The sequence below is a fragment of the Ursus maritimus genome, unplaced genomic scaffold (genome assembly GCF_017311325.1).
Source record: "Ursus maritimus isolate PB19 unplaced genomic scaffold, ASM1731132v1 scaffold_19, whole genome shotgun sequence".
Classification (NCBI taxonomy): Eukaryota; Metazoa; Chordata; class Mammalia; order Carnivora; family Ursidae; genus Ursus; species Ursus maritimus.
In genome coordinates this window covers 6,044,885-6,072,264 of record NW_024424341.1, presented here as the reverse complement: position 1 = coordinate 6,072,264, position 27,380 = coordinate 6,044,885, and the positions used below count along the sequence as shown (strand labels likewise).

The 27,380-nt window shown below is 36.1% G+C and overlaps 1 protein-coding gene across 1 annotated transcript in view; it reads left to right on the top strand.

The window, feature by feature from the left end:
* Positions 1–27,380, top strand: part of ITFG1 (integrin alpha FG-GAP repeat containing 1) — a 271,075-nt gene that overhangs the window by 168,644 nt on the left and 75,051 nt on the right. The window contains exons 11-12 of the mRNA XM_040633257.1: positions 1,392–1,542; positions 3,804–3,912. Coding sequence (XP_040489191.1) covers positions 1,392–1,542; positions 3,804–3,912 — 260 coding nt within the window. The remainder of the gene's footprint in view (positions 1–1,391; positions 1,543–3,803; positions 3,913–27,380) is intronic.

The following is a 27,380-nucleotide window of genomic DNA, read 5'->3' as shown; positions in this document are numbered from 1 at the left end:
AGTACATTATTCAAATTAAAAATTTTATACATAGGTTCCCTTACTGTATTATAAACACTAAGAAGTTTCCCTTATAATTGAGCTTTTTTCTTTTACGAATTGCCCAGACCCAAAGTAATACTTACATATGAAATATGAAAACATTTCAAAAGAAACATCTTTTTAGTTTTATTTAAAATAATTATTAGAGGGGCACATGGGTGGTTCAGTCATTTAAGCGTCCGACTCTTAATTTCAGCTTAGGTCATAATCTCAGAGTCGTGAGATCGAGCCACACATCAGGCTCCATGGTGGGTGTGGAGCCTGCTTAAGATTCTCTCTCTACCTCTACTGCTACCCTCACCTCCCCCACTCACCCTCTCTCAAAATTATTATTATTATTATTATTATTAGATAAAATTGAACAGTAGTAAAATTTAAGACCTTTAATCTATTATTTTTTTTGTATAAGTAGAGGGGAGTAAAGGACTGTATACATTGGAAAATACCTATAATAGGAACCATTACATAAAATCACACTATAAAAGTTACTCCTGTTTCTAGAGGAAATATTTTTGCATGGCATGGTGTTGTACTATAGAAATAAGAATGATGATAACATAAACACTTTTACTGAGATCCAGCTGAATCCAACTGGATGACAGGAATTGTTCTAAATACTTTGCATTCAGTATTTCATTTTTACAACAATCCTATAAGTACTCTTGTTACCCAGTTTACAAATAAGGATATGAGTCTTCAGGAGATTAATTTACTCAAGGTCACGTAGGTGCTAAATGACAGTCAGGATTTGAATCCAGGTAATCTGGCCCCAGAATCTAAACTCATAACCACCTTGCCTATAGAGTAGCATGTAAGAGGGAGCACTTCATAACTATGCAAATTACAGTGCTTTTGTCTGAGAGAAGCTCAGCAATATCCACCCTATGCCTGTCTGGAAGTTGAAACTGTATCATTATAGATTCACTGCCTTGGGTTTTTAAGACTCGGGGATATCAGGTGGGTCCACTTAAAATGCATATACTCATCTGAGGGGCTATACACATCTGATGGGATAATGACAGTGTCCAGGAACTCAGTAATGGAACCACAGGATCAGTAACTGTGAATTGGCAAGGGAGGAAGAAGGGATGGACCTGGAAACCACGTAAGAGGAGAGAGGCCAGCAACCAGGTAGCCTCAGAGAATTTATGCCGAAGGCTCACGTAGGATAGCCAGCAATTTAATTTTTTTATGACACAGTACAATTATCAATAAAATGTGGGGGTTTTTTCATTATCATTTCTCTATATACTATTTATCATCTCTTTGATTCTAGGAAATACAGCATAGCTAATACTACACAGCATTGATGTGTTCTGTTAACTAAATGCCTTTCCTTTATCTTACAGCAATCAGCAGGCCTTTTTACTGGAGAATGTTCCTTGTAATAATGCAAGCTGTGAGGGGGCACATCGTATGTTTAAAGTCTACTGGGAGCTGATGGACCTAAATCAAATCAGAGATGCCATGGTTGCCACCTTCTTTGACATTTATGAAGATGTGAGTTCAGAGCTCTCCTCTGTGTTTGGAGTCTAATTGCCATCCACTTCATCTCACTTTCACTTCACCCTATTTGACCAGAAAATGTAGATGAGATAATGAAAGCAAATGAGTTAATTAAAGAAAGCCCCTTTTAATGTTAAATGGCACAGGGAACAAATTTATTGACACTACTAGCTGATCAGTACAGTGAAATATGAAAACGCCTTTGTCTCATTTTGTGCTATTTAGATTGAACCACTAGAGACTCATTCTCTGAGGCTGGCAAATGTGCGTGTGCACCAGTAGACAAAAGAACAGCCAACAGAGAACAGATTCTTGAACCTGTGCAAGACCACAGAAGGGCGAATGCAGTGTCCTCCCTTTTAACTTTGTGAACCGCAAGTAGCATTTATTGCCACAGAAGCCTGTGACAATGAAAGGCCCTCAGGGCCTCTTTTCCTCTGTTCTAATGTGAAAAGTCAGTTTACCACTCAGAAAAATAATAAATTCTGATAAAAATGTGTTAAATTCTAGAGGTAATATATCACAGTACATCCTTGTAAAATAACTTGATTATTTTAAAAAATTCAATGTCCATCAGGACATTTGTGTCTCCTCTTAACATAATTTTTGGTTTTGGTTTGGGTGTAACATTTTTAGTTTTGCTTTGTTCTGTTGTAACAGGCTGATTCTCAATTACATGAATTGTCCAGGTTCTTGTTTTCCTCCTTCTGCTACCAAATCTCATGTTATTTCACTTTTTATTAACAGTTGACAAGCATAAAAGTAATTGACAAAAATATCATAAGGGGAAAAATAAAGAGAATTAACAACAAATAATTTTTTTTTTTTTTTTAGAGAGAAAAAGGGGGAAGGGGCAAAGGGAGAGGGAGAGAGAGAATCCTAAGCAAGCTCCATGCCCAGCACAGAGCCCAACACAGGGCTTGATCTCACAACCCTGAGATCATGACCTGAGCCAAAATCAAGAGTCAGACACTTACCTGCCTGAGTCACCCAGGCACCCCTACAAAGAAGTTTTTAATTTTTGTACTTAAAAAAGCATCAAATGAAATTTTAAATTGTTTTTGGATCTGGGAAATAAATTTATGAAAGAGTCAAATGGTATCTTGAATATAAAAAGTGTTCATACAAACTGATATAAGTCACCAAAAACTCCCACTGGAAAAACAAAACATAGTCAGTTTACAGAAAAAACACACATGGCTAATATATGAAAAAATATGGTAAATGATCAATTTCATTAAGAATCAGTGGAACGGACTGCACTTGTGGTGAACATAGCATAAGGTATACAGTTGAGTCACCATGTTGTACCCCTGAAACTAATGTAATATTGTATGTCAAGTATACTCAAAACAATTTTAATAAATAAATTAATTAAATAATCAGTAAAGTAGAAATTTAAATGAGCATACATTTTTCCCCAATAAAATCAGCAAAACTTCGCTCTTTTTTAGGGAGAAATAATGTTAATATGCCATGGTCACCAAGACAGTGCTCTCTTTCTCTGATGGTCAAAAACAATTTAGCAGTCCATTTCATAGGCCTTTAAAAATTCACGCAGGAACTCCTGGGTGGCTCAGTCGGTTAAGCATCCAACTCTTGATTTCTGCTCAGGTCATGCATCTCAGGGTCTTGGGAATCCACGCTCAGCAGGGAGTCTGCTTGAGTTTCTCCCTTTCCCTCTGTCCCTCCCCCTGCTTCCACACTCACTCTATTTATCTAAAATAAATAAATTAATCTTTTTTAAAATTAAAATAAAAATACATGCAAATATGACTTGAAGGAAGTATACAAAAATGTTAACAGTTACTTCCAGGGATTAAAATTATAGATTTTTTTTTTCATTTTGTTTATAGTTTACTATTCTAAGGTTTTGGGGTTTTCTTTAAGTTTTTATGTAAATTCCAGTTAACATACAGTGTAATATTAGTTTCAGGTATACAATATAGTAATTCAGTAATTCCTTACAACTCCCAGTACTTATGACAAGTGTACTCCTTAATCCCCATCATCTGTTTCCCCCACCCCCAACCCACCTCCACTCTGGTAACCATCAGTTTGTTCTCTAGAGAGAGGAGTCTGTTTCTTGGTTTGCTTCTCTCTCTCTCTCTTAAGGTTTTATATTTTTTAATAGTATTTTTATTTTAAACATCAAGTTGAATAAGGTTTATATTTACATGATAAACATGCATGTATTTTCATTATTTTTTCAGTTGCTGGTTTGTTCTTACAACTTTTGTATATGTTTTTTCCAGGGTATCTTGGACATTGTAGTACTAAGCAAAGGATATACAAAGAATGATTTTGCCATCCATACACTAAAAAATAACTTTGAAGCAGATGCTTATTTTGTAAAAGTGATTGGTGAGTATTTGTTTTATATGTTTTATTATCAGTAATTAACATTTAATTTTGTATTCTCTCGGTCAAAGCAAATTTTCCAAAGAAAAAGGACACACTCCTACATAACCTGTATACAACTCTCCGAATCAGAAATCAACTTTGTTACAACACTACAATCCTATACACAGACCCTGTTCAAAATTTCAACTGTCCCCACAATGATTCCAGGATTCTATCCAGGAATTCCTGTTGCATTTTGTTGTCACATCTTTGCAGGCTTCTTCAGTCTGGAACAATTCCTTTTCAAGTCCTTACCAATTTTAAAGAATACAGGCTTTATTCTGTAGCATAACCCTGTTTCCTCTTTTTCCACTCAGGTCATACTTCTTTGCAGAAATTCCACTGCATGGAATTGCAGAACCAATGCTGTGTACTTCTCAGTGCGTTTTATCAGGAAGCCCATGATGTTGACCTGTCTCACCACCATAATGTTAGTCTTGATCTTCTGGTCATCTTATTGACCACCAGGTCTCTCCACCTTAAGTTCACTATTTCCCTCTTTGTGATTGCCTTCTCTGAGATAGTTGTCAAAGAATGATTCCCTATTTCCAACATTTCTTCTACATTTATTAGTTGGCATTCTACCATAAGGAAGATCTTTGCTTCTCTCCCATGTATTATGTATTCATTTATCATATATTATATATATATGACATATATATCATATAAATATATATATGTATTCATATTATATTCAGTACATAAAATCATTTAATGTTCAAAGTGTTCCCAGTAGAAGCAGTAGAAGGTCCTTCAGGCTGTCTCCTATGTCTTTTTGACATGTTCTCTGGGATAGAAAGATACTCCAGATTCATCTTATACCTCCCTTGTCCTAAGTTTATAATCTGACCTCTCTCCAAGGAGCCCTGTTTCCTTTTGTAGTGGATGGTATTTAAAAACCAAATTCTAGATTCTCAGTGTGCTGATTCTTACTGAGTTGTCATTTCTATTAGCTTCTCTCAATGGACAGAGCTAGGAAATACAGATATGGTTTCACATACACAGCACACAAATATTCCCATCTATAACTGTATGTATGTGTATGTGTATACATACATTTACTTACTATAAGACCATGAATTTATGCCATTACTTCCATTTCTAATCTAACACAGCATTTCAAGGGTTCTTTCTAATCACTTCTGTCTACAGGTATCTTCTCTAGCAGTGAGAAGCTCAGCTTCCGCTTTCCTCAGTATATTTACTTCAGTTTGCTCATTGTTACCTATTGCCAACCAAGCTAACCATCTCCTCCACCTGACACCCATGTTCACCATAGAGATCCTGTACGTTTTCTGTTAAGTGTATGACTAAATATTTTATTTTCTTTGAAGTGATTACAAATATTGTGTTTTTAGTTTGGTTTCCACATGTCTGTTTTTAGTAAATAGAAATACAACTGATTTTTGTGTGTTAATCTTGTATACTGCAACCTTGCTCAACTTACTGATTCTAGGAGGTTTTTTTAAGATTCGATAGGATTTTCTACATAGACAATTATGGTATCTGCAAGGAGACAGTTTTATTTCTTCTTTCCAATCTATGCCTTTTTTTTTTTTTTCTTGTTCTGGCTAGAGTTTCCATTACTATGTTGATTAAGATTGGTGCCAGTGGGGGCGCCTGGGTGGCACAGTGGTTAAGCGTCTGCCTTTGGCTCAGGGCGTGATCCTGGCGTTCTGGGATCGAGCCCCACATCAGGCTCCTCCGCTGTGAGCCTGCTTCTTCCTCTCCCACTTCCCCTGCTTGTGTTCCCTCTCTCGCTGGCTGTCTCTCTCTCTCTCGGTCGAATAAATAAATAAATAAATCTTTAAAAAAAAAGAAAAAAAAGATTGGTGCCAGTGGACATCCTTGCCTTGTTTCTGATCTGGGGGGAAAGCATTCCATCTTTCATCATTAAGTGTGATATTATTACCTGTAGGTTTTTGTAGATGTTCTGTATTATGTTAAGTAAGTTTACCCTATTTCTACTTTGCCAAGAGTTTTACCATGAATTGCTATTAGAAGGGAACTGTGTTTGTATTACTATTACTATAGTTGACACCAAAACAGCCATCAAGACCGTTCATTTGTTTAATGAAGTGACACATGCATTTATAAATGACAGAAAATGTAATTTTCCTTTCTAGCCAGCGTATTCATTCTAATTTGAGTGAACTAAGAGTGACTCCCCTCTTCATTACTGCTGTAATCTCAGAATACTTGTATTATGAGTCTACCCATTTTCTACGCTTTTTATCTATATGATTGTGGGCAGTCCTTTGCCATTTTGAAGGAGGTATTGACTATTTTAGAGCTTAAAAAAAATTAAACTTTGCTGTATATTTGGCTTAATGTATCTACTTTAAAGTGTATTTTTTTTTCTCAGCAGTTTTCCTTCAACTTTAATCCTCTTTTTATCTGAAAGACTAGGAATCCTTATATTTTTTGCTAACCCTATATGAATTTGTAATTAGAATAACCTGGTTCAATTCATTGACTTGAAACAAGCACTGTTGAAATAAGAGTTTGGAATTTGATCCCCTACAGATAAATAACTAAGTCTTGTACAGCCATTGACTAATGCAAACTCTAGTTGCCAAGGGGAGATTCAACAAAAGCATACATCTCAAAATATCTGGTCTATGCCCTTGGATCATTAGAATCAGGCTTTGTGAATGATAGCACACTCCCGTCCCCATTTCTTTTAATAGAACATAAAATCTCTCTACCCCTAACTCCATCCATTCCAGGATATTTGAGAAGCACTCTGAAATCTAGACTTATTTACTATGGTCACTTGCTTAGTACCTTTCTCTCGTAGGATATTGTGGTATTCTAAACAACTTGAGAGTGGTTTCTGTGTCTTATTTGTCTTATTCCCCAGTGCTGAACACAGGGCCTGGCATATAGGAGGCATTCGGGAAATTTATGTTAAACATATGTCCAGGTACTTTCAAGGCATGGATGGGCTATCTTAATTTAAAAGTATTCCGTCTAGTACCCAGGCAACACTTGATGCCTCAGACCCCATGTTCTATCTCCAGGAAACATTCTACCAAATATGAAGTATTTGGAAACATTCTACCAAATATGAAACTCCAATTCAAGGACATAGTCCCACCTTTAGCTGTTTTCTTTTTTTTTCTTTTTTAATTTTTTATTATGTTATGTTAGTCACCATACAGTACATCATTAGTTTTCGATGTAGTGATCCATGATTGATTGTTTGCGCGTAACACCCAGTGCTCCATGCAATTCGTGCCCTCCTTAATAACCATCACTGGCCGATCCCAATCCCCCACCCCCCTCCCCTCTGAAGCCCTCAATTTGTTTCCTAGAGTCCATAGTCTCTCGTGGTTCATTCCCCCTTCTGTTGTTGGGTGTTTTTTTTTTTTATAATAATTTTTTATTATGTTATGTTAGTCACCATACAGTATATCCTTAGTTTTTGATGTAATATTCCATGATTCATTATTTGCGTATAACACCCAGTGCACCATGCAATATGTGCTCTCCTTAATACCCATCACTGGCCTATCCTAGTCCCCCACCCCCCTCCCCTCTGAAGCCCTCAGTTAGTTTCCCAGAGTCCATAGTCTCTCATGGTTCATTCCTCCTTCTGTTTACCCTTCATTCTTCCCTTCCTTCTCCTACCGATCTCCCTGCTATTTCTTATGTTCCATAAATGAGTGGAGCCGTATGATAGTTGTCTTTCTCTGCTTGACTTATTTCACTGCGCATAACCTCCTCCAGTGCCGCCCATGTTGCTGCAGATGTTAGAGCTATAGCTAGTCGATAGTTCATTTCTTAAAAAGAGAAGATTGAGCCGTAGTGAGTGAGTTACCTGCCCTAGCTTAAGTTCTCAAGTCTACCTATCTTTAGGATTCTCTGTGACTAGAAAAGAACTTACTTGGGGTGCCTGGGGGGCTCAGTCAGTTAAGCGTCTGCCTTCGGCTCAGGTCATGATCTCTGGGTCCTGAGATCAAGCCCAACATGAGGCTCAGGGAGCCTGCTTCTCCCTGTCCCTCTGCCCCTCTCTGCCCCCTTGTGCGCTCTCTCTTTCTTTCTCTCTCTCACTCAAATAAATAAAATCTTTAAAAAAAAAAAAAAAAGAACTCAATTTCCCAGGCTTATAAACCAAAAATGTACAGAAAAAATATCATGCAGTAAGAGAGGGGCTCTCTCTCATGACCTTAATGGGGTGCTGTGAAAATAACTTTTTTTCCAACCCAGAATAAATGTTATTTGTTTCAAAAGTTTATATTGAGACTCAAATTAATAATTCTCTTTCAAAGTATTTTTTTCTGTTTAATGAGATAGGTATAGGATTTGTGTCCTTGATTTGAGTTTTGCCAGTGTACTTCAAAGAAACTATCTTCTCATGTTTAAAGCTTTCAAAAAAAACCCAGATTTATTGCTTAGTTCATCTGGATTTGAAGTATTTATGTGTATCACTGTATAGATTGAAAATTAATGCTTCCTAGAATAGATGTTACTCATTGCATAGTAAGGAAAAAATTCCAGTGAAATAGACACTAATTTGTATATGGTTAGGACAAATCAAGTTCATCCTACACTCAACAGGTTCTTTTATTCAAGCCTTAAAACTGCTTTCATATTTGAAATTATTTGTATTGTGCTCTTGAAAAAATATGATTTTTTGCACTGTACTCACAAATTTGTTAGTTAACATGAGGGCATGTGATGCTGTTACTTCGCATGTGTGTGCCTCTAGACTCTCCTAGAGCAGAGGTCATCAGTCATGTGAAAAAGAAGTAAATCAGAGCATAAAAGATTTTCCTACAGTGATATAGGATTCAGATTCCCAGTTGTAGTAATAATAATAATAATAACAATAATAATGCTGAAGAAAGAAGGCAGTTTCTCAGTATGAAGCAGAAGCTGGTCTGACACTTTTTTTATATTGATCTCTTGAAAACTGTCCATGTGAAAAATGCATACATATAATTTAGGATATCCAGTCCTTCCTTGGTATTTATTTATTTACATTTTTTAAAATTACAGAAATTTCAGGGACTCTTAGAGATGGGAAAGGCCTCAGAAGGCATCTTGACCAAGTGCACACTAACACAACATCTCAGTCAGCTTCCGCTTGAATGCCTTGCAGTAAAACTCACCTCCTCATAAAACAACACACGCTTCTCTTATGAGTCAGTTTAGTTGTTAGCATATTTATTTTTGTATGAAGTCAAAATATGCATATTGGTTTACTTCTGTCCATTAATACTAATATCTGGTAGATAGCAGGCCCTTGATAAATATCTGTTTAATAATAAAACAATTAGTCCTACTAAAATTATTACAGTTTTTGTCCTTACAGTAGACCACAAATTATAACTAGAGTAACAGAATACATAAATACATAATGGTCCTGCTCAGGAAAAAAGGAAACTTACTTAAAGAATTAAATTATCAGGCAAAAGACTACATGAAAATAAAATGACATGTTTGAGGTGTTTCTTTGAAGTAACCCAGGGAAGTAGGAAGTGGAATGTAGATGTAACAAGATTGGCCATGTTTTGTTGACAGCTGAAACTGTGTGAAGTATGAGTGTGGTCCGTTCTGTATTTCTAATTTTGTATAATTTGAAAAATTCCATGTAAAAAGTTTAAAGACCTACAAATCTCTTGAGAATCTGTAGCCTGTGACTTCGTAGCCTAAGTCAGGATGGACCACTGGGTAGCATAGCATTTAATTAACAGTATCCAGGAGAAGGTTTTCTCCACACATCGGCAAGTTCAGACCCAGAGATAGCCAATTTGGTGCAGGAGGTTTTAGTTTTAGGAAACAAGATAACTTTGCATTAAAGATATTAACATAAATATAAATAACATACGTTATAGAAAGGTCATGGGAAATGGCATACCAGTTTGAAGCAATCACATGGGAAAAATGACTTAGTTGTTTTGAAATGGCCTTCCTCTCTTTCCTTTGATCATTAGTTGTTTGCCTTAAGTCAGACAGTTACTAGTATGTAATTATTCTTTCAAAGCCATCAACAATGTCCAGAGTTGCTTTTGCTTTAATATCATTCTGTTACCCTCATGCTCAAATCAGCCTGTACTAAATGTCACTGTTTTTCAGTTAAGGAAATTGAGAAAATTGGCGACAGAAAACTATCCTTCTGCCTCTTCCCACTGGTACCCTATGACACTGCAGATCCGCAGAATGCATTCCAAGCACTTCTGTGAAGACGGGGGATCCTGCGTATTACAGAATTGTGGGGTTCCCTAGCTCCCTTGAATCAGAGCTGTTTCCTAGCTCTGTTTTTCGTCCTTATTCCTGTCGGCTGGAAGTTTCCGCATTCTAATTCAATTCTACCAGGACTTAACTCCAATTTCTTTTTTTTCTTTAAGATTTTATTTATTTATTTGACACAGAGAGACAGCCAGTGAGAGAGGGACACAAGCAGGGGGAGTGGGAGAGGAAGAAGCAGGCCCCCAGTGGAGCAGGGAGCCCGATGCGAGGCTCAATCCCGGGACGCAGGGATCATGACCTGAGCCGAAGGTAGATGCTTAACGACTGAGCACCCAGGCGCCCCTTAACTCCAATTTCTAACAAATATATAAACCTGTGTTACCCTACCACTTTTTAAATTCTAACATTATGTTCACGTTTTACTTCCCAAATAAGAGGAGATATTTAAAAAGGTTTTATTTCCCTGCCTGTTTCAAGATTCTGTTGAAATAAAGTGGAAGTTGACTTATGGATGATTAATTTTGTTTTTTACCTTTTCTGCCTTCTGTTTTACAAATTCTTTCTTAACAGTTCAAAGCCATGTTATCAATGATTATTTAAACTTAACAAGTTTTGGGTGTCTGGGTGGCTCAGTCAGTTAAGATTCTGCCTTTGGCTCAGGTCATGATCTCAGGGTCTTGGGATCAAGCCCTGCATCACATTGGGCTCCGTGCTCAGCAGGAAGTCTGCTTCTCCCTCTCCCTCTGCCCCTTCCCCCACTCCTGCTCTCTCATGTATATGCACTCACTCTCTCTCAAATAAATATAATCTTAAAAAAAAGATAAACTTAACCATTTTACCAGCTTTATTGCCATCAGTTTACCTATATGCCACCTCCTTCCCTTTCTTTTTTCTAATTCCTATCTCTTTTAGTAGAATACTTCCTCGCGTGATTTTCAGAAAGGTTTACATAGGTTAATATATTTTCTGAGTACTGGTATGTCTTAAAATATTTTTCTCTTGCTCTTCCATATCAACATTAATTTTGTATAGAATTTTATAAATATTGCTCTGTTTACTTCTTGCAAGCAGTATGGTAATCTTTGAAATTCTCTCCTTTCCCTGCATGTTCTCTTGTTTAGGTAGGGACCATTTATATGATTGCTCACTTTGGTTTTCCTTCTCTTAAGCTATTGTTTTTCCTCATGCATCTGAGAATTTTTCTATGCTTATATTTCTAAAAAGAATTAGTGTTGGTAGGTAATGTGGTTGGGAAAACAACATGTGTCCCATACAGTTCTGCCTAGCAGACAATTGCCACAACTCCCTTTCTCCCCTTCCCATACAGGAGCTCCTTGGGGCTCAAAAGCTGGGAGCTGACCCGAAGTAGAAAAAGTATTTAACAAGATGGTGGTTTCAGAGTTCTCAGATAACACCACACAAGTGATGCCTTGGTGGCGAACCACACCCACGTCTATGAGAGTCACTAGCAAGGGACACTACAGGAGTCCGACTTACTCCTCTGGCCTCAACCTGGGGGGTCATCAGACTCTCTAAGTCTGAACAGGTTGTGCTTTCCAATGGGAAGAAGATTAGGGGAGTGACAGGGAGGCACAGTTTATTTAACTATCTCACTGCTTTGCTGAGCCTTTTTGTGCTATTTCACCATGTGATTTCAGAGGGTTGGTTTTTTGGCAATACTCTAAAATTATTTAGAACACTGTCTAAGAGTACCAGCAAATCCCCCCACTTTACTTAGCAAGCAGGAACCTCCAAGTGACAAATATATCTGTTCCTGTGTGATCCTTGGCTCAGTTCCAGAAGTCCTGCTCCCCTGGCCCCATCATGGCTTGCCCTTGTTCTCAGCTGTCGCCCTGAGATTCAGGGCTTCTCACTGATCTGCTAGGGAGTCCATCCACTATTGACCCCTTGACTCTCTGACCTGGTCAGCATTAATTGGCTATTTCCTCAGTATTATTTGCCTATGTAATACCCTTAAGAAATTCCTCAAAATAGATGCCGTTGATCACACACTTCTATTTTCAGACTTTTTAAATCATTGTAGTGATATATGGGGATTAAGGAAGGTAAATATATGTTTTCCATTTTAAATTACTAAAAGCTTTTCAAACATATTTACCTAGAATCAAATATGTTTTTAGGGTAAGACCTCTCCTGTGCACTGGGTGTTATACGCAAGTAATGAATCATGAAACTTTACATCAAAAACTAGGGATGTACTGTATGGTGACTAACATAATATAATTAAAAAAATATTATTTAAAAAAAAAGACCTCTCCTGAATTTAGAATAAATTTAACAACTTTATATGTGTATAAAACATATGCCTCCCCATTTAATATCAGTTTGCACAAGTAGAGAACAGGATCAAAATTACTTGAAAAATGATTCACTTTTTACTTTATAACTTTTCTGTATCCAAGTTCTTTTCAATGAGCGTATTTATTTTTAATTAAAATAATAAAAGATAGGTAACAGACAAAAAGGTTTCCACGAAGTGTCTAAATTAATGTCTGAATGACAGAAATAGCTGGGATGGTGGCTTTTATTTCCCATATGATACTTGATTATGATATTTGCCTTATACTCACGTCTTAAACAAAAAACATTTTCAGAGAATGAATATGAGGAGTCACCTGTAATCCAGGCAAGGACTTTTCTTTTTTTTTCTCTTCCAAGATGTTATTTAAATTCAAATTAGTTACCATGTAATGTACTATTAGTTTCAGGAGTAGAATTTAGTGATTCATCATTTACGTACAACACCCACTGTTCATCACAGCTGCACTCCTTAATGTCCATCACCATTTAGCCCATCCCCCACCCACCTCCCTCCATTGATCCTGTTTTTTCTCTAGAGTTAAGAGTCTCTTATGATTTGCCTCCTTCTCTGTCTTTATCTTATTTTATTTTTCCTTCCCTTCCCCTATGTTCATCTTTTTTGTTTCTTAAATTCCACATATGAGTAAAATCGTATGGTATTTGTCTTTCTCTGACTTATTTCACTTACCGTAATACAGTCTAGCTCCATCCATATCCTCAGTGGCAAGATTTCATTCTTTTTGATGGCTGAATAATATCCCATTCTATGCATATACCACACCTTCTTTATCCTTTCATCAGTCAATGCACATTTGGGCTCTTTCCATAATTTGGTTATTGTTGGTAGTGCTGCTATAAACATTGGGGTGAATGCACCCCTTCGAATAACTATGTTTGTATCCTTTGGATAAATACCTAGTAGTACAATTGCTGGGTCATAGGGTAGCTTTATTTTTAGTTTTTTGAGGAACCTCCATACTGTGTTCCACAGTGGCTGCACCAGTTTACATTCCCACCAGCAGTGCAAGAGGGTTCCCCTTTCTCCGCATCCTCACCAACATCTGTTGCTTCCTGAATTGTTAATTTTACCCATTCTGACAGGTATGAGATGGTATCTCATTGTGGTTTCGATTTGTATTTCCCTGATAATGAGTGATGTTCAGCATTTTTTCATGTGTCTGTTACCCATGTGTATGCCTTCTTTGCAGTAATGTCTGTTCATGTCTTCTGCCCATTTCTTAACTGATTACTATTTTTTGGATGTTGAGTTTGATAAATTCTTTATAGATTTTGGATACTAGCCCTTTATCTGATATGTCATTTGCATATATCTTCCATTCCATACATTGCCTTTCAGTTTTGTTGATTCTATCCTTTGTTGTGCAGAAGCTTTTTATCGTGATGACGTCCCAGTAGTTCACTATTATTTTTGTTTCCCTTGCCCCTCTGAGATATGTCTAGTAAGAAGTTGCTGTGGCCGAGGTCAGAGAGGTTGCTGCCTGTGTTCTCCTCTAGAATTTTGATGGATTACTGTCTCTCATCCATGTTTAGTCTATTTTTTTATGTAGTGTAAGAAAATGGTCCAGTTTCATTCTTTTGCATGTCACTGTCCAATTTTCCCAGCATCCGTTGTTGAAGAAACTGTCTTTTTTCCATTGGGTATTCTTTCCTGCTTTGTCGAAGAGTAGTTGACCATACAGATATGGGTCCATTTCTGGGTTTTCTATTCAGTTCCATTGATCTGTGTGTTTTTATGCCAGTACCATATGGTCTTGGTGATTGCAGCTTTGTAATTCAGCTTGAAACCCGGGATTGTGATACCTCCAGCTTTGTTTTTCTTTTCCAATATTCCTTTGGCTATTCGAGGTCTTTTCTATTCCATACACATTTTGGATTTGTTTGTTCTATCTCTGTGAAAAATGCTGCTGTTATTTTGATAGCGTTTGCATTGAATGTGTAGATTGCTTTGGGTAGCATAGACATTTTAACAATATTTGCTCTTCCAATGCATGATCGTGGAATGTTTTTCCATTTCTTTGGGTCTTCATTTCTTTCATAAGTATTCTATATTTTTCAGATCTTCTACCTCTTTGGTTAGGTTTATTCCTGGGTATCTTAGGGTTTTTAGTGCAATTGTAAATGGGATCGATTCCTTGATTTCTCTTTCTGCTGCTTCATTATTGTTGTATAGAAATGCAACAGACTTATGTATGTTGATTTTATATCCTGAGACTTTGCCAAATTCATGTATCAGTTCTAGCAATTTTGGGGAGGAGTCTTTCAAGTTTTCTACATAGGGTATTGTGTCATCTGCGAAGAATGAAAGTTTGACTTCTTCCTTGCTGATTTCGACGCCTTTTACTTCTTTTTGTTGTCTGATTGCTGAGGCTAGGACTTCCAGTACTATATTGAACAATAGTGCTGAGAGTGGGCATACCTGTCATGTTCCTGACCTTAGGGGCAAAGCTCTCAGTGGGTCTTTCATACATGGCCTTTATGATGTTTTCGTATATTCCCTGTATCCCTACATCATGAAGGGTTTTTATCAAGAAAAGGTGCTATATTTTGTCAAATGCTTTTTCTGCATCTATCGAGAGGATCATTTGGTTCTTATCCTTTCTTTTATTAATGTGATGTATCACGTTGATTGATTTGTGGTTATTGAACCACCCTAGAGCCCAGGAATAAATCCCACTTGGTGATAGTGAATAATCCTTTTAATATACTGTTAGATTGATTAGTTTGTATCTTATTGAGAATTTTTGAATCCATGTTCATCAGGGATATTGGTCTATAATTTTTTGGTGGGGTCTTTGTCTGGTTTTGGAATCAAGGTAATGCTGGCTTCATAGAATGAGTTTGGAAGTTTTCCTTCCATTTCTGTTTTTTTAGAACAGTTTCAGAAGAATAGGTATTAATTCTTCTTTAAATGTTTGATAGAATTCCGCTGAGACGCCATCTTGCCCTGGACTCTTGTTTGTTGGGAGATTTTTGCTCACTGATTCAATTTCTTTGCTGAGTATGGAACTTGTCAGGTTTTCTATTTCTTCCTGTTTCAGTTTTGGTAGTTTATATGTTTCTAGGAATTTATCCATTTCCTCCAGATTGCCCAATTTGTTGGCTTATAATTGCTCATAATATTCTCTTATAATTGTATTTCTGTGTGTTGGTTGTGATCTCACCCGTTTTATTAGTGATTGGTAATTCTGGCTAGAGGTTTATCAATCTTTTCAATTCTTTCAGTATACCATCTCCTAGTTTCGTTAATCTGTTCTCCTGAGTTGTTTTGTTTTGTTTTCTCTACCATTGATATCTGCTGTAATCTTTACTATTTCCCTTCTTCCACTGGTTTTAGGCTTTCTTGGCTGTTCTTTTTCCGGCTCCTTTAGGTGTAAGGTTAGGTTGTATATTTGAGACTTGGCTTACTTCTTGAGGAAGACCTGTATAGCGATATACTTCCTCTTAGGATCACCTTTGCTGCATCCCACAGGTTTTGGACTGTTGTGTTTTCACTTTTGTTTTCTTCCATGTATTTTTTTTATTTCTTCCTTAATATTCTCATTGACCCATTCAGTCTTTAGTAGGATGTTGTTTAACCTGCATGTATTTGTGCTCTTTCCAAATTTTTTTCTTGTGGCTGACTTAAAGTTTCATAGTATTGTGGTCTGAAAATATGCATGGTATGATCTTGATCTTTTTGTACCGGTTGAGGCCTGATTTGTGACCTAGTATGTGATCTGTTCTGGAGAGTGTTCCATGTGCAGTCGAAGAGAATGTGTATTATGCTGCTTTAGGATGAAATGCTCTGAATAGATCTATTAAGTCCTTCTGGTCCAGTGTGTCATTCAAAGCCATTGTTTCCTTATTGATTTTCTGCTTACATGGTATGTCCATTGCTTTGAGTGGGTTATTAAAGTTCCCTATTATTAATGTATTGTTTTCAATGAGTTTCTTTAAGTTTGTTATTAATTGATTTGTATATTTGGCTGTTCCCAAGTTGGGAACATAAATATTTACAATTCTTAGATCTTCTTGTTGGATACACCTCTTTATTATGATCTACTGCCTTTCATCATCTCTTATTACAGTCTTTGGTTTAAAATCTAGTTTGTCTAATATAAGGATGGCTACTCCAGGTTTCTTCTGACATCTGTTAGCATGGTTCTCCACCCCTCACTTTCAATCTCAAGATGTCTTTTGGTCTAAAATGAGTCTCTTGGAAGCAGCATATCAATGGGTCTTGTTTTTTAATCCATTCTGATACCCTGTGTCTTTTGACTGGAGCATTGAGTCCATTTACATTCAGAGTGATTATCGATAGATATGAATTTAGTGCCATTAGTACCTGTAGAGTCGCTGTTCCTGTAAATTGTCTCTGTTCCTTTCTAGTCTTTGTTGCTCTTGGTCTCTCTTTCCTACTCAAAGGTCCACTTTAATATTTCTTGCAGAGCTGCTTTAGTGTTAATGAACTCCTTTAGTTTTTGCTTGTCTTGGAAACACTTTATTTCTCCTTCTATTCTGAATGACAGCCTTGGCTGCATATTTTTTTCCATTTAGCACATTGAATATATCATGCCACTTTCTTCTGGCCTGCCAAGTTTCTGTGGGAAGCTCTGCTGCTAAACTTATGTGTCTACCCTTGTTGGTTAAGGACCTTTTGTTCCTAGCTCCTTTCAGAATTCTCTCTTTTGTTGGTATTTTGCAAATTTCCCTGTGATGTGTCTTGGTGTTGGTCTGTTTTTATTCATTTTGAGGGGAGTTCTCTGTGCCTCTTGGATTTGAATGCCCGTTTCCTTCCCCAAATTAGGGAAGTTCTCAGCTATAATTTGTTCAAATAACCCTTCTGCCCCTTTTTCTTGCTCTTCTTGCGGGACTCCTATGATACAGATATTATTGCACATTATGGAATCGCTGAGTTCCCTAAGTCTATATTCATGATCTGATAGTTTTCCTTCCCTCCTCTTTTCTGGTTTGTTATTTTCCATAATTTAATCTTCATGTTACCTATTCATTCCTCTGCTTCTTCTGTCCTGTTGTGACTACATCCCATTGGTTTTGCATCTCACTTATAGCACTTTTTATTTCAGCCTGACTAGTTTTTAGGTCTTTTATCTCTGAAGCAAGGATTTCTCTGATGTCCTATGCTGTTTTCCAGTGTCCTGGGATCAAGCCCCTCATCAGGCTCCTTGCTCCGCGAGGAGACTGCTTCTGCCTCTCACACCCCCCCGCTTGTGCTCGTTCTCGCTGTCTCTCTCTGTCAAATAAATAAATAAAATCTTTAAAAAAGAAAAAATGAAATCTTAAGGTCCTAAGCATTGTCAGGGCGCCTGGCTAGCTTAGGCCGTAGAGCATGCACCTCTGTCTCAGGGTTGTGAGTTTAAGCCCCACCTTGGGTGTAGAGATTACTTAAAAATCTAAAAACAAAAAAAGATCCTACGCATTGTCATTTTAAAGAGAACTTAGGAATTGTACATTCCATTAGTCATGTTTTAAACTAATTTAATCTACTAGTAACGAGTACTTCAAATAGCTCATTAAGTATTTTAATTACAGGTTTTCATTTAATTCTGTGAATGGACTATCTTCTATATTCCATTAATCTTTTTGTAACAACTATAGTTTTAAAAGTCTAAGGGTATTAGAAATTACTTTTTAAAAGTTTATTTAAAAGGATATTTTAAAGTGTTATAATAAATCTATAAAGGATTTTATAATATGGTCACAAATACATACTAATAATTTATAAGTTTATGAAATGGATAAAATTCTTAAACTTATAAAAATTGGACTGTGGTTCGGTCAAGATCAGCTAGTTAGTAGGAGACCATTCATTGACACTTGAAATGAGAAACAGAACTACTTCAAGAAGCTCACAGTGTGAAAAACACAAATAGTGGAAGGCTGGAATTGTATACCAGTATCTACCCTGTGAAATATCATTTTCCACTTGGGCTCTTTATTTTAGCACACCTTCCCAGCTGTTGTTGCAGTTGCTTAAGAAAAATGTTTTACTTAAAACCATATAGTTTTATATAAAAAAATATAACTGTCTCACTTCTAGGAAGTGAGCTTTTGCTGTAATAATAAATTCTGCCTTGGAGCATTTAGAAGTGGGTTTTTGGTTTGTTTGCTTTTTTTTTCTGACTAAAGCACAAAGGATGGAATTTTTATTCTGATGTCACTGGGGAAATTATATTCTTGCACTGAATTAATAGACTACTGGTACTTTTTACTTGTTCTTAAGCTTGACATTATGGAGTCTTAAAATTGTAATTTCAGGGTGACATTTGTAAAAACACAACAGAGTCTACCTTTTTACTTTTTTTGATTATGCAAGAGAATTTTAAAGCATTATTCCTTTTCTTTTAGTAGTAAAGTTTTGGTTTAGCACTTGTTTTTTGATTACAAAATAAGGCAGCCAGTCTACGGCCATACCACCCTGAACGCACCCGATCTCGTCTGATCTCAGAAGCTAAGCAGGGTCGGGCCTGGTTAGTACTTGGATGGGAGACAAAATAAGGCAGCCAATTATAAAACATTTGGAAAATCTGGAAAAGTATTTTTAAAAAGTTATGCCCTTTGCCACTTACTAGATATAAATACTCTGAGCACTGAGCATTCTCTGCTAGCTTCTGGTGGTTCCCAGAGTTTCAAGCACACCAAAAGAAGCTGTGGCAATGAAAACTGATACTTCTAAATACTGGAATCCAGAATTATAGAATCCACAATTCATTTAAAAACAAACAGCAGTAGCCAATATTTGGGGTTTTTTTTAATCATGTGCCAGGCCCTCTGGCAAGTGTTTTATGTGGATTGTCTCATATAATAGCACCTATATATGATTACTTTTAGTGGAAACACATTAGAATGCATAACTTTTTAAAATAGTATGATCTTGCATATTTTGGAAAGAGAAAGCAGAATATTAGCTTACAAAATAAGTTATACTCCTGGTTCTGCTCTGCATTTCTGGCATATGTGAGCAAACATAAATAAAGCTCTCTTTAAAACCAAGCCACTTCCATCTGTGCTGGAGCAGAATGTTAAGTACCTGAGACTACTAGCAAGATAGAAACCAGTCTGGAATCATAGGATATGGGAGTTTTTATAAACCTTAAAAATTATTTTTTCCAACCATATTATTTTAAAGATTTTTGTAAAGCTGTAAAACAGAGAAGTGAAGTGGTTTGCCCATGCCCACACTTTCCACTGGCTCACACACTTGATGAAATTTCCTGTACTGTATGAATAGGATGCCTGAAAGGAGCAGATCTTACAGATTTTAGCCAGTGTTGGTATCAGATAGTTGCTTTGGGATTTATTCTTGATGAACATTCATGACCTGTAAACTTGGTATAATTAATCTGGTATGAACAGAAACTAACAAAAAAAATCCTTCTTAATAACAAGATGAACTACTAACACATATATAAAATGTATGCTATATTGTGTTTCTCAGCATTTAATTCAGTTCTTCCTTTCTTTTTGAAGATGTATGTAATTTTAATAAGCTGTGTACTAATGAGTCTGTCACATTAATATACAGAAAAATATAGTAGAGAAATAAAAATATAAATTGTCCTAATTTAGCCTGTATATTTGAAGAAATCTAATGCTTTTCAGACTTTTAATAACTCACGAGAAGAAGAAGATAGAAGTGTGTATGTGAGTAGATGTGTCCCTTTTTTCTGATCAGAAACCTAAAGGGAAAACAGAGGGATTTTGTGATAAAGCCAAAGTTAAAGGTAAAATTCCCTTTTTCTATAGTATTCTTGGAGAAAGCAAAATAATTACTGAAAGTAGCTAAAGACATTTTTTTTTCTGCCTCATGTCAAATATACAGAGCTAGTAGAGCCCAGAAACCATACAGCCTAAGTCTGCCCTACCTCTGCAGTTACTAGGTGGATATCACTGGAAAAAAGGTTGTTCTGTAGATGAAATAATTTCAGGCTAAGAACAGGTTAACCTTTATAATAGTATTTAGGAGTTCTGAATTCCTAATTAAACAATATTATCAACCAGAATATTAATTAGGGTCAAGGATTATAACCATTCCTTCTTGTAACTATGCTTGCAGAAAACAAGGAAATGCATATTCTATTTGTATTATGTAGACATCTCCTTTTATAAGACATATGTATGTGTAATATGTATAACATATATGTATGATATGTATATAGGTATGATATATTTAAATCTTACCTTGATCCTATTGCTATAATATGAAAATTCATATTTGACAGAGGAAAGCTTGTAAAAAAAATAGATGCAGGAACCCAATTTTTAGCTTACTATATACAAAATGAAACAGACGATTATATAATTTTGAGTAAATATTCTCAACTATGTTAAACAAGACACAGACAATTTATCTTGTACAGAAAATAAAATAATCCACTGCTTCATCGATTTTTCCATCTCCCATAAAAATAGGATAATGTGTTTTTTAAATGAGTTAGTGTCTAGTGGCCACGTGTTCTTTCATAAGAGCTCCATTTGTTTTGTGACCTTGAGTGATGTACTGGCCCAAGCTTCAGTTTCCTTTTTTGGAAAAAAAAAAAGAAGAAGAAGAAGAAGATGATGATGATTGTGTGAGTCAACTAAACGTATCTCACACTGTTTCTGTGAGGATTAAGGAAGAGCATATATGAAAGCAAATTCCTGTTCAGAGTTCAGCACTTACCAGATCAACGAATGTTTACTAAAAAGATGCTTGATAACCTTTCTGAAGGATAATTTCAGTATATACACCAAAAGCTTTAAGATTAAATCCAGAAATAATTCTAATTCTATAGTTACCCCAAAAAATTATCAGAGATTGCCAAAGATTTGTGTATAATATACCATATCTGTAAAGATGATCTTCCCAATGGTGTTTTTAAGAGGAGAAAAAGTTGGATTATAGAGTGGAGGAGAACCTAAATGTCCTAATAAGAATGGGTGTTTATTTTATATATTTATACACACAAAATATATATATATATATATTTACTATCTCACGTGTGCATACAAGAGAGAGAACAAGAGAGGTGAAGGGGCGGAAGGAGACACAGACTTCCCACTGAGCAGGGAGCCTGATGCAGGGCTTGATCCCAGGACCCTGGGATCATGACCTGAGCCAAAGGCAGACACTTAACCAACTGAGCCACCTAGGCGCCCCAAGAATGGGTATGTATTTTTATGCATATATCTATCCATACATACAGTGGAATACCATGTAGTTTATGTGATAGAAGCATATTTAATAATGTAGGAAAAGATTGGATTATGTTAACCAAAAAGAAGATTACAAAATTACGTTTAGTGTGATTTCATATATGTAAATTTCTTAAGTATGTCTGCGCAGGCTGCTGTAACAAAGTTCCGTACACAGGCTGGGTGGCTTAAACAAGAGAAATTTGATTCTCATAGTCTGTAGACTGGGAATTCCAAAATCAGGGTGCCAGCAAAGTAGGTTTCATTCTAAGGTCTCTTCTCTTGGCTTATAGGTGGCCTGCATCTTCTTGGGTGCTCACATGACCTCCACTTTGTGCATGCAGTGAGTGAGAGAGAGAGAGAGCAAGAGAGCAAGCTCTCTCATGTCTCTTCTTATAAGGACACTAATCCCATCAGATCAATACTCCACCCTTAAAAACTCGTTTAACCTTAATTTTTGCTTAGAGGCCCCGTCTCCAAATATGGCAGCACCAGAGGTTAGAACTTCAATCTATGAACTTTGGGGGAACACATTCAGTCTATGACAGTGTGATATCTTACAACAGATTGGTAAGAATATCTGGATGGTTGGATTACAAGTGATTTTTATTTTCTTCTCTATATTTTTGAATTTTTTCTCTAATATCCTCAAAATATTCAGAAGAGTATGTAGACACAGTAGATGATTATAGTGGTTGCTTTGGGCTAAGGGTAGGAATAGGAGGACTAGGGCATGGTAGCTAAAGGGTATAGGGTTTCTTTTTAGAACTGATGAAAAGTGATTATGGTGATGGTTGCAAAACTCTGGGAATACACTAAAAACCACTTAATAGGACAGTGTAAATGGGTGAATGCTATCTCAAAATGTGAATTATATCTGAAAGCTGTTACAAAATATGTGTGTGCACATGTTTTGGAAACCACCGTTTACATAACAAGCATTTATTACTAATAGGATTCTGTCTGCTTGAAAGAGGAAGATGTATGCATGTAATATAGCTAAAGAACAGTGAAAAGTGCTTTATACTTGAATTATATGTGCTCTAAGATTATTAAGATCAAAGAAGGCTTCTGTGAAAATGATGGGTGAGAACCTAGTTCCAGAAAGATGGAACGACCAAAATGGGTAATGGCACAACATTCCAGGTGGAAGGCCATGATCACAGGAATAGAGAATGAGCAGATAGTAAGAAGTAGAAATTAATTCACCTTCAGGGAGAACGTTGATGGTATCCATTGATGAATGGGCATATATGGCAAAGAGAAGATTGTCAGTGATCCAATAATTGCAGAAACACTGTATTAGTCGGGGTTCTTCAGAGAAACAGAACCAATTATATATTGGGGAGGGAAGATGGGGAGGGAGGGAGAGAGAGTTTGTCAGGCAGGAAAACCTGATGTTCTAGTGTATAGGCCATCTGGCCAGAGACATCTTACTTAGGAAAGGGTCAGACTTCTGTTCTATTCAGGCCTTCAACTAATTGGATGGGGCCCATCTACATTATGAAGAGCAATCTCTTTTACTCATTTTACCAATTAAATATTAATCTCATCTAAAACTGCTCACACAGAAATACCTAGAATAATTTTTGGCCAATTATCTAGGCACCCCATGGTCCAGTCAAGTTGACACATAAAATGATCACTTACTCCTTACATTTTTCATCAGATTGATCCTTTGTTCACATAACTGTGTGAATTAAGAAGATAAATTTTGCAGCAATGTTCAGAGGGAAAAAAATGGATGTGCATAATAAAAAAGTCAGATCCAGGGTGAGCACCTTGGCATGTAGGTGTGAGGTGGTAAGAACGGTTATAGTGATGGGTGTACAGAGAAAGAAAGGTAAAGGTCTACAGCTTGGTGAAATTTTACATAGGTATACCCCCTTATAGCCACACCTAGGTCAAGAAGAAATATTTGCAGTACCCCAGAAGGTCCCCCAACCCAGTCAATACTCCCTGCAAAAGTATATCCATTGTTCTGATCTCGGTCGCCACAGATTCATTTTCCCTATTTGAATGTCATATAAAAACAAGAATACAATATTATACTCTTTACCTCTGGTTTCTTTACCTCAGCATTATGTCTGTGAGATTTATACAACACATACATTTGTAAATAGAATCTTACCAAACATTCTTGCCTGTATCTTGTTTTTTTACCTCAGCAAGAGAGCATAAACACTCTTCCAAGTCATCCCTTGCAGGTCTCTTTCATTCTATTTGGGGGGGGTGGGGGAGTGAAGGAGGAGCTTATTTTATTTAGTTTCAGAGGTAGAATTTAGTGATTCATCAGTTGCATATAACACCCAGTGCTCGTTACATCAAGTGCCCTCTTTAATGCCCACCACCCAGTTACACCATCCCACTTCCCACCACCCCTCCAGCAACCTTCAGTTTGTTTCCTAGAGTTAAGAGTCTCTTATGGTTTCTCTCCTTCTGATTTTGTCCTTTTTTATTTTTTCTTCCCTTCTCCTATGTTCATCTGTTTGTTTCCTGAATTACACGTGAGTGAAACCATATGGTAATTGTCTTTCTCTGACTGATTTATTTCGCATAGCGTAATATCCTCTAGTTCCATCCATGTCATGGCAAATGGCAAGATTCCATTCTTTTTTTATTATCCAAAGAATACAAACATAGTGATTCGAAGGAGCACATGCACACCAATGTTTATAGCAGCAGTATCCACAAGAGCCAGAATACAGAAAGAGCCCAGATGTCCTTCAATCTTTTAATAGCTCCATGTCATTCAATAATACTGTACATGTTTCATAATTTACCTAGTATTTTCTCTCAGTAGATATGTAGGTGGTTTCCAGTATTTCACAGACAAGAAATCAGTGAGTTGAGAGGCTGTGTTTTTAATGTTAATAAATAATACCAAATTACCTTTCCCAAACGCTACAGGCATTTACATTCCCACCATCATATGACACTGTCCAATTCAGCACCTATTGATCTGAGAGCTCTAAATTTTTATTTCATTAATAAATTTGGTTTTTAAGATAAGTAATCATGCAAATGATGAAAAAAATGCAAGAGTAAATGATGAAAAGTCAGTCTCCCTTTCCCCCATCTCCCAGTGGTCCAATTCCTTTTTCCCAGAGACAACTTCTTTGTGTCTATCCAAGATATTTTATATATATGCAAGCATATACGTGTGTATACTTTTATTTTACATAAATGGTTGTTCTAGGCTCTGCTTTCTTCACTTAACAACATATCTTAGAGATTATACCACAGCAATATAATCTAGAGCTGCCTCATTAACTACTGAATATAGTACCACATAGTATGGCTACAATGAGTTCTTTTAAATAGATATCAAGGCTATTTCAATCCCTTGTTGTTGTTATTATAAATAATGCCACAGAGAATATCCTGTAGAATAAATTTCTAAAAATGGAATTATTAAAAAATAACGTGAATGTTTTAAATAAACAATTATTGAAGTATACATACAGAAAATATACCTAAGTACACAGGCCTGTAAATTTTCACAAAATAAAATGTACCCATGTAATTACACCCAGATCAAGAAACACATATAACCAGCAACCAGAAGCTTCCTCATGCTCCCCTATTAGTTACTAACCCACTTCGCTTAAAAGTAACCACTGTTTTCACTCCAACACCGCGGATTAATTCTGCCTAGTTTTGAACTTTATAGTATATTTTTTATGTTAACAGATGTCCCTTCATAGAAATTTTATCAATTTATACTTTTTATCTACAGTATATAAGAATGCGTATTTCCTAACACCTTCACCAACCAATGGGTTATTAAACTTTTTTATTTTTGCCAGTCACGTTAAGTGAAAGGTATTGTCTCTTTTATTTTGCATTTTTCTTATACTGAGTAAAGTTCAGCATCTTTTCATATGTCTAAGAGTCATTTGTACTTTTATTTCTGCAAACAGTTGTCTTACTTATAAATGCACTGTAGTATATATTAGGGAAGTTAATCCTTTGTTATATATGTGTTGCAAATATTTTTCCTAGTTTGTCATTTATCTTTGACTTTATTGTTTTTCCTACAGACATTTTTCTTGGTCTTTTATTTCTTGCCTGTTAGGTATAAAATTGATTTTTTTCTTCCCTGACTGGTGAGGTTGAGTGTTTTTGTTCATGGCTTTGATTATTTGCATTTTCTCTTCTGGATATTGCTTCTTGATATCCTTTGTTTTCTATTGGATTATCATCTTTGAACTCATACCTAGAAGCTCTTTGTATATGAGCAGTAGTATGGTTTTGTAATGTATGTTTAAAAGGAAGTTTACCCCTTTGTCATTAGTTTTTAAATTTTTATGTCTTTTTTGCATGGTAACAACTTTGAGATATAATTCACATACCATACTGTTCACCCACTTCAGTGGCTTTGAGCATATTCACAGAATTGGGCAACCATCACCACAATCCATTTTAGAAATGCTTATTATCACAGAAGAAACACCATACCCTTTAGTAATCACCTTTAATCCCCTGTCCCCACCCCAACCCACCCCAACCCTAGGCCCACTACTGTCTTTGTCCATAAATTTGCCTATCCCAGACATTCCATATAAATGGAATCATATAAAGTACAGTCTTTTGTGACTGATTTCTTTCACTTACCATAATGTTTTCAAGATCATCCATGTAGTATAACCAATACTTTATTCCTTTTAATTGCCATATAATATTCCATTATATGAATATACCACGTCTTTTTTATCCATTCATCAGTTAATGAATTTTGGCTATTATGAGTATTACTGCTGTGAACATTAATGTATAAGCTTTCATGTGGACATATATTTTAATTTTTCTATTTTAATATCTCTTGAGATATACCTAGGAATGGAATTGTTGGGTTAAATGGGAACTCTGTGTTTATCCTTTTAAGGAATTGCCAGATTGTTTTCCGAAAGCAACTGGACCATTTTACATCCCCACCAGAAATGTGTGAGGGATCCCATTTCTTTCTCCTCACCAACATTGGTTATTATCTGACTTCTTGATTATACCCATCCTAATGGGTGTGAAATGGTATCTTGGGAGTTTATTTCATTTTGTTTTGTTTTTTACCATCTTAACCATTTCTTTATTGTGGTTAAAAAAAAAAACACAAAACATAAAACTTACCATCTTAACCATTTTTAATGTGCAGTCAGTAATGTTAAGTATATTCACATTGTTGTGAAACAGATCTCTAGAACTTTTTCATCTTGCAAATCTGAAACTCTATACTGATTTAACAACCACCCCTCTTCTCCTCACGCTTAACCCCTGGGAACCACCATTCTACTTTTTGTTTCTGTGAACGTGACTACTTTAGATACCTTATATAAATGGAATAGTTGTCTTTTTGTGACTGGCTTGTTTCACTTAGCATAATGTCCTCCAGGTTCATCCATGCTGTAAAATGTAACAGGATTTCTTTTTAAAGCCATATAATGTTCCATCGTATGTATATACCACATTTCATTTATTTCCACTCATCCTTCAGACATTTATTCGGCTACTTCCACTTCTTGGATATTGCGAATGTGCATTACATTGTGGTTTTGGTTTGCATTTCCCTGAATGCTAATAATGCTGAACATCTTTTCATGAGCTTTGTGTATCTCTGTATCTTCATTGGAGAAATGCCTATTCAGATCCTTTGCCCATTTTTTAATTGGCTTGTCTTTCTATTATTAAAATTTACGCGTTCTTTATATTATTTGTGT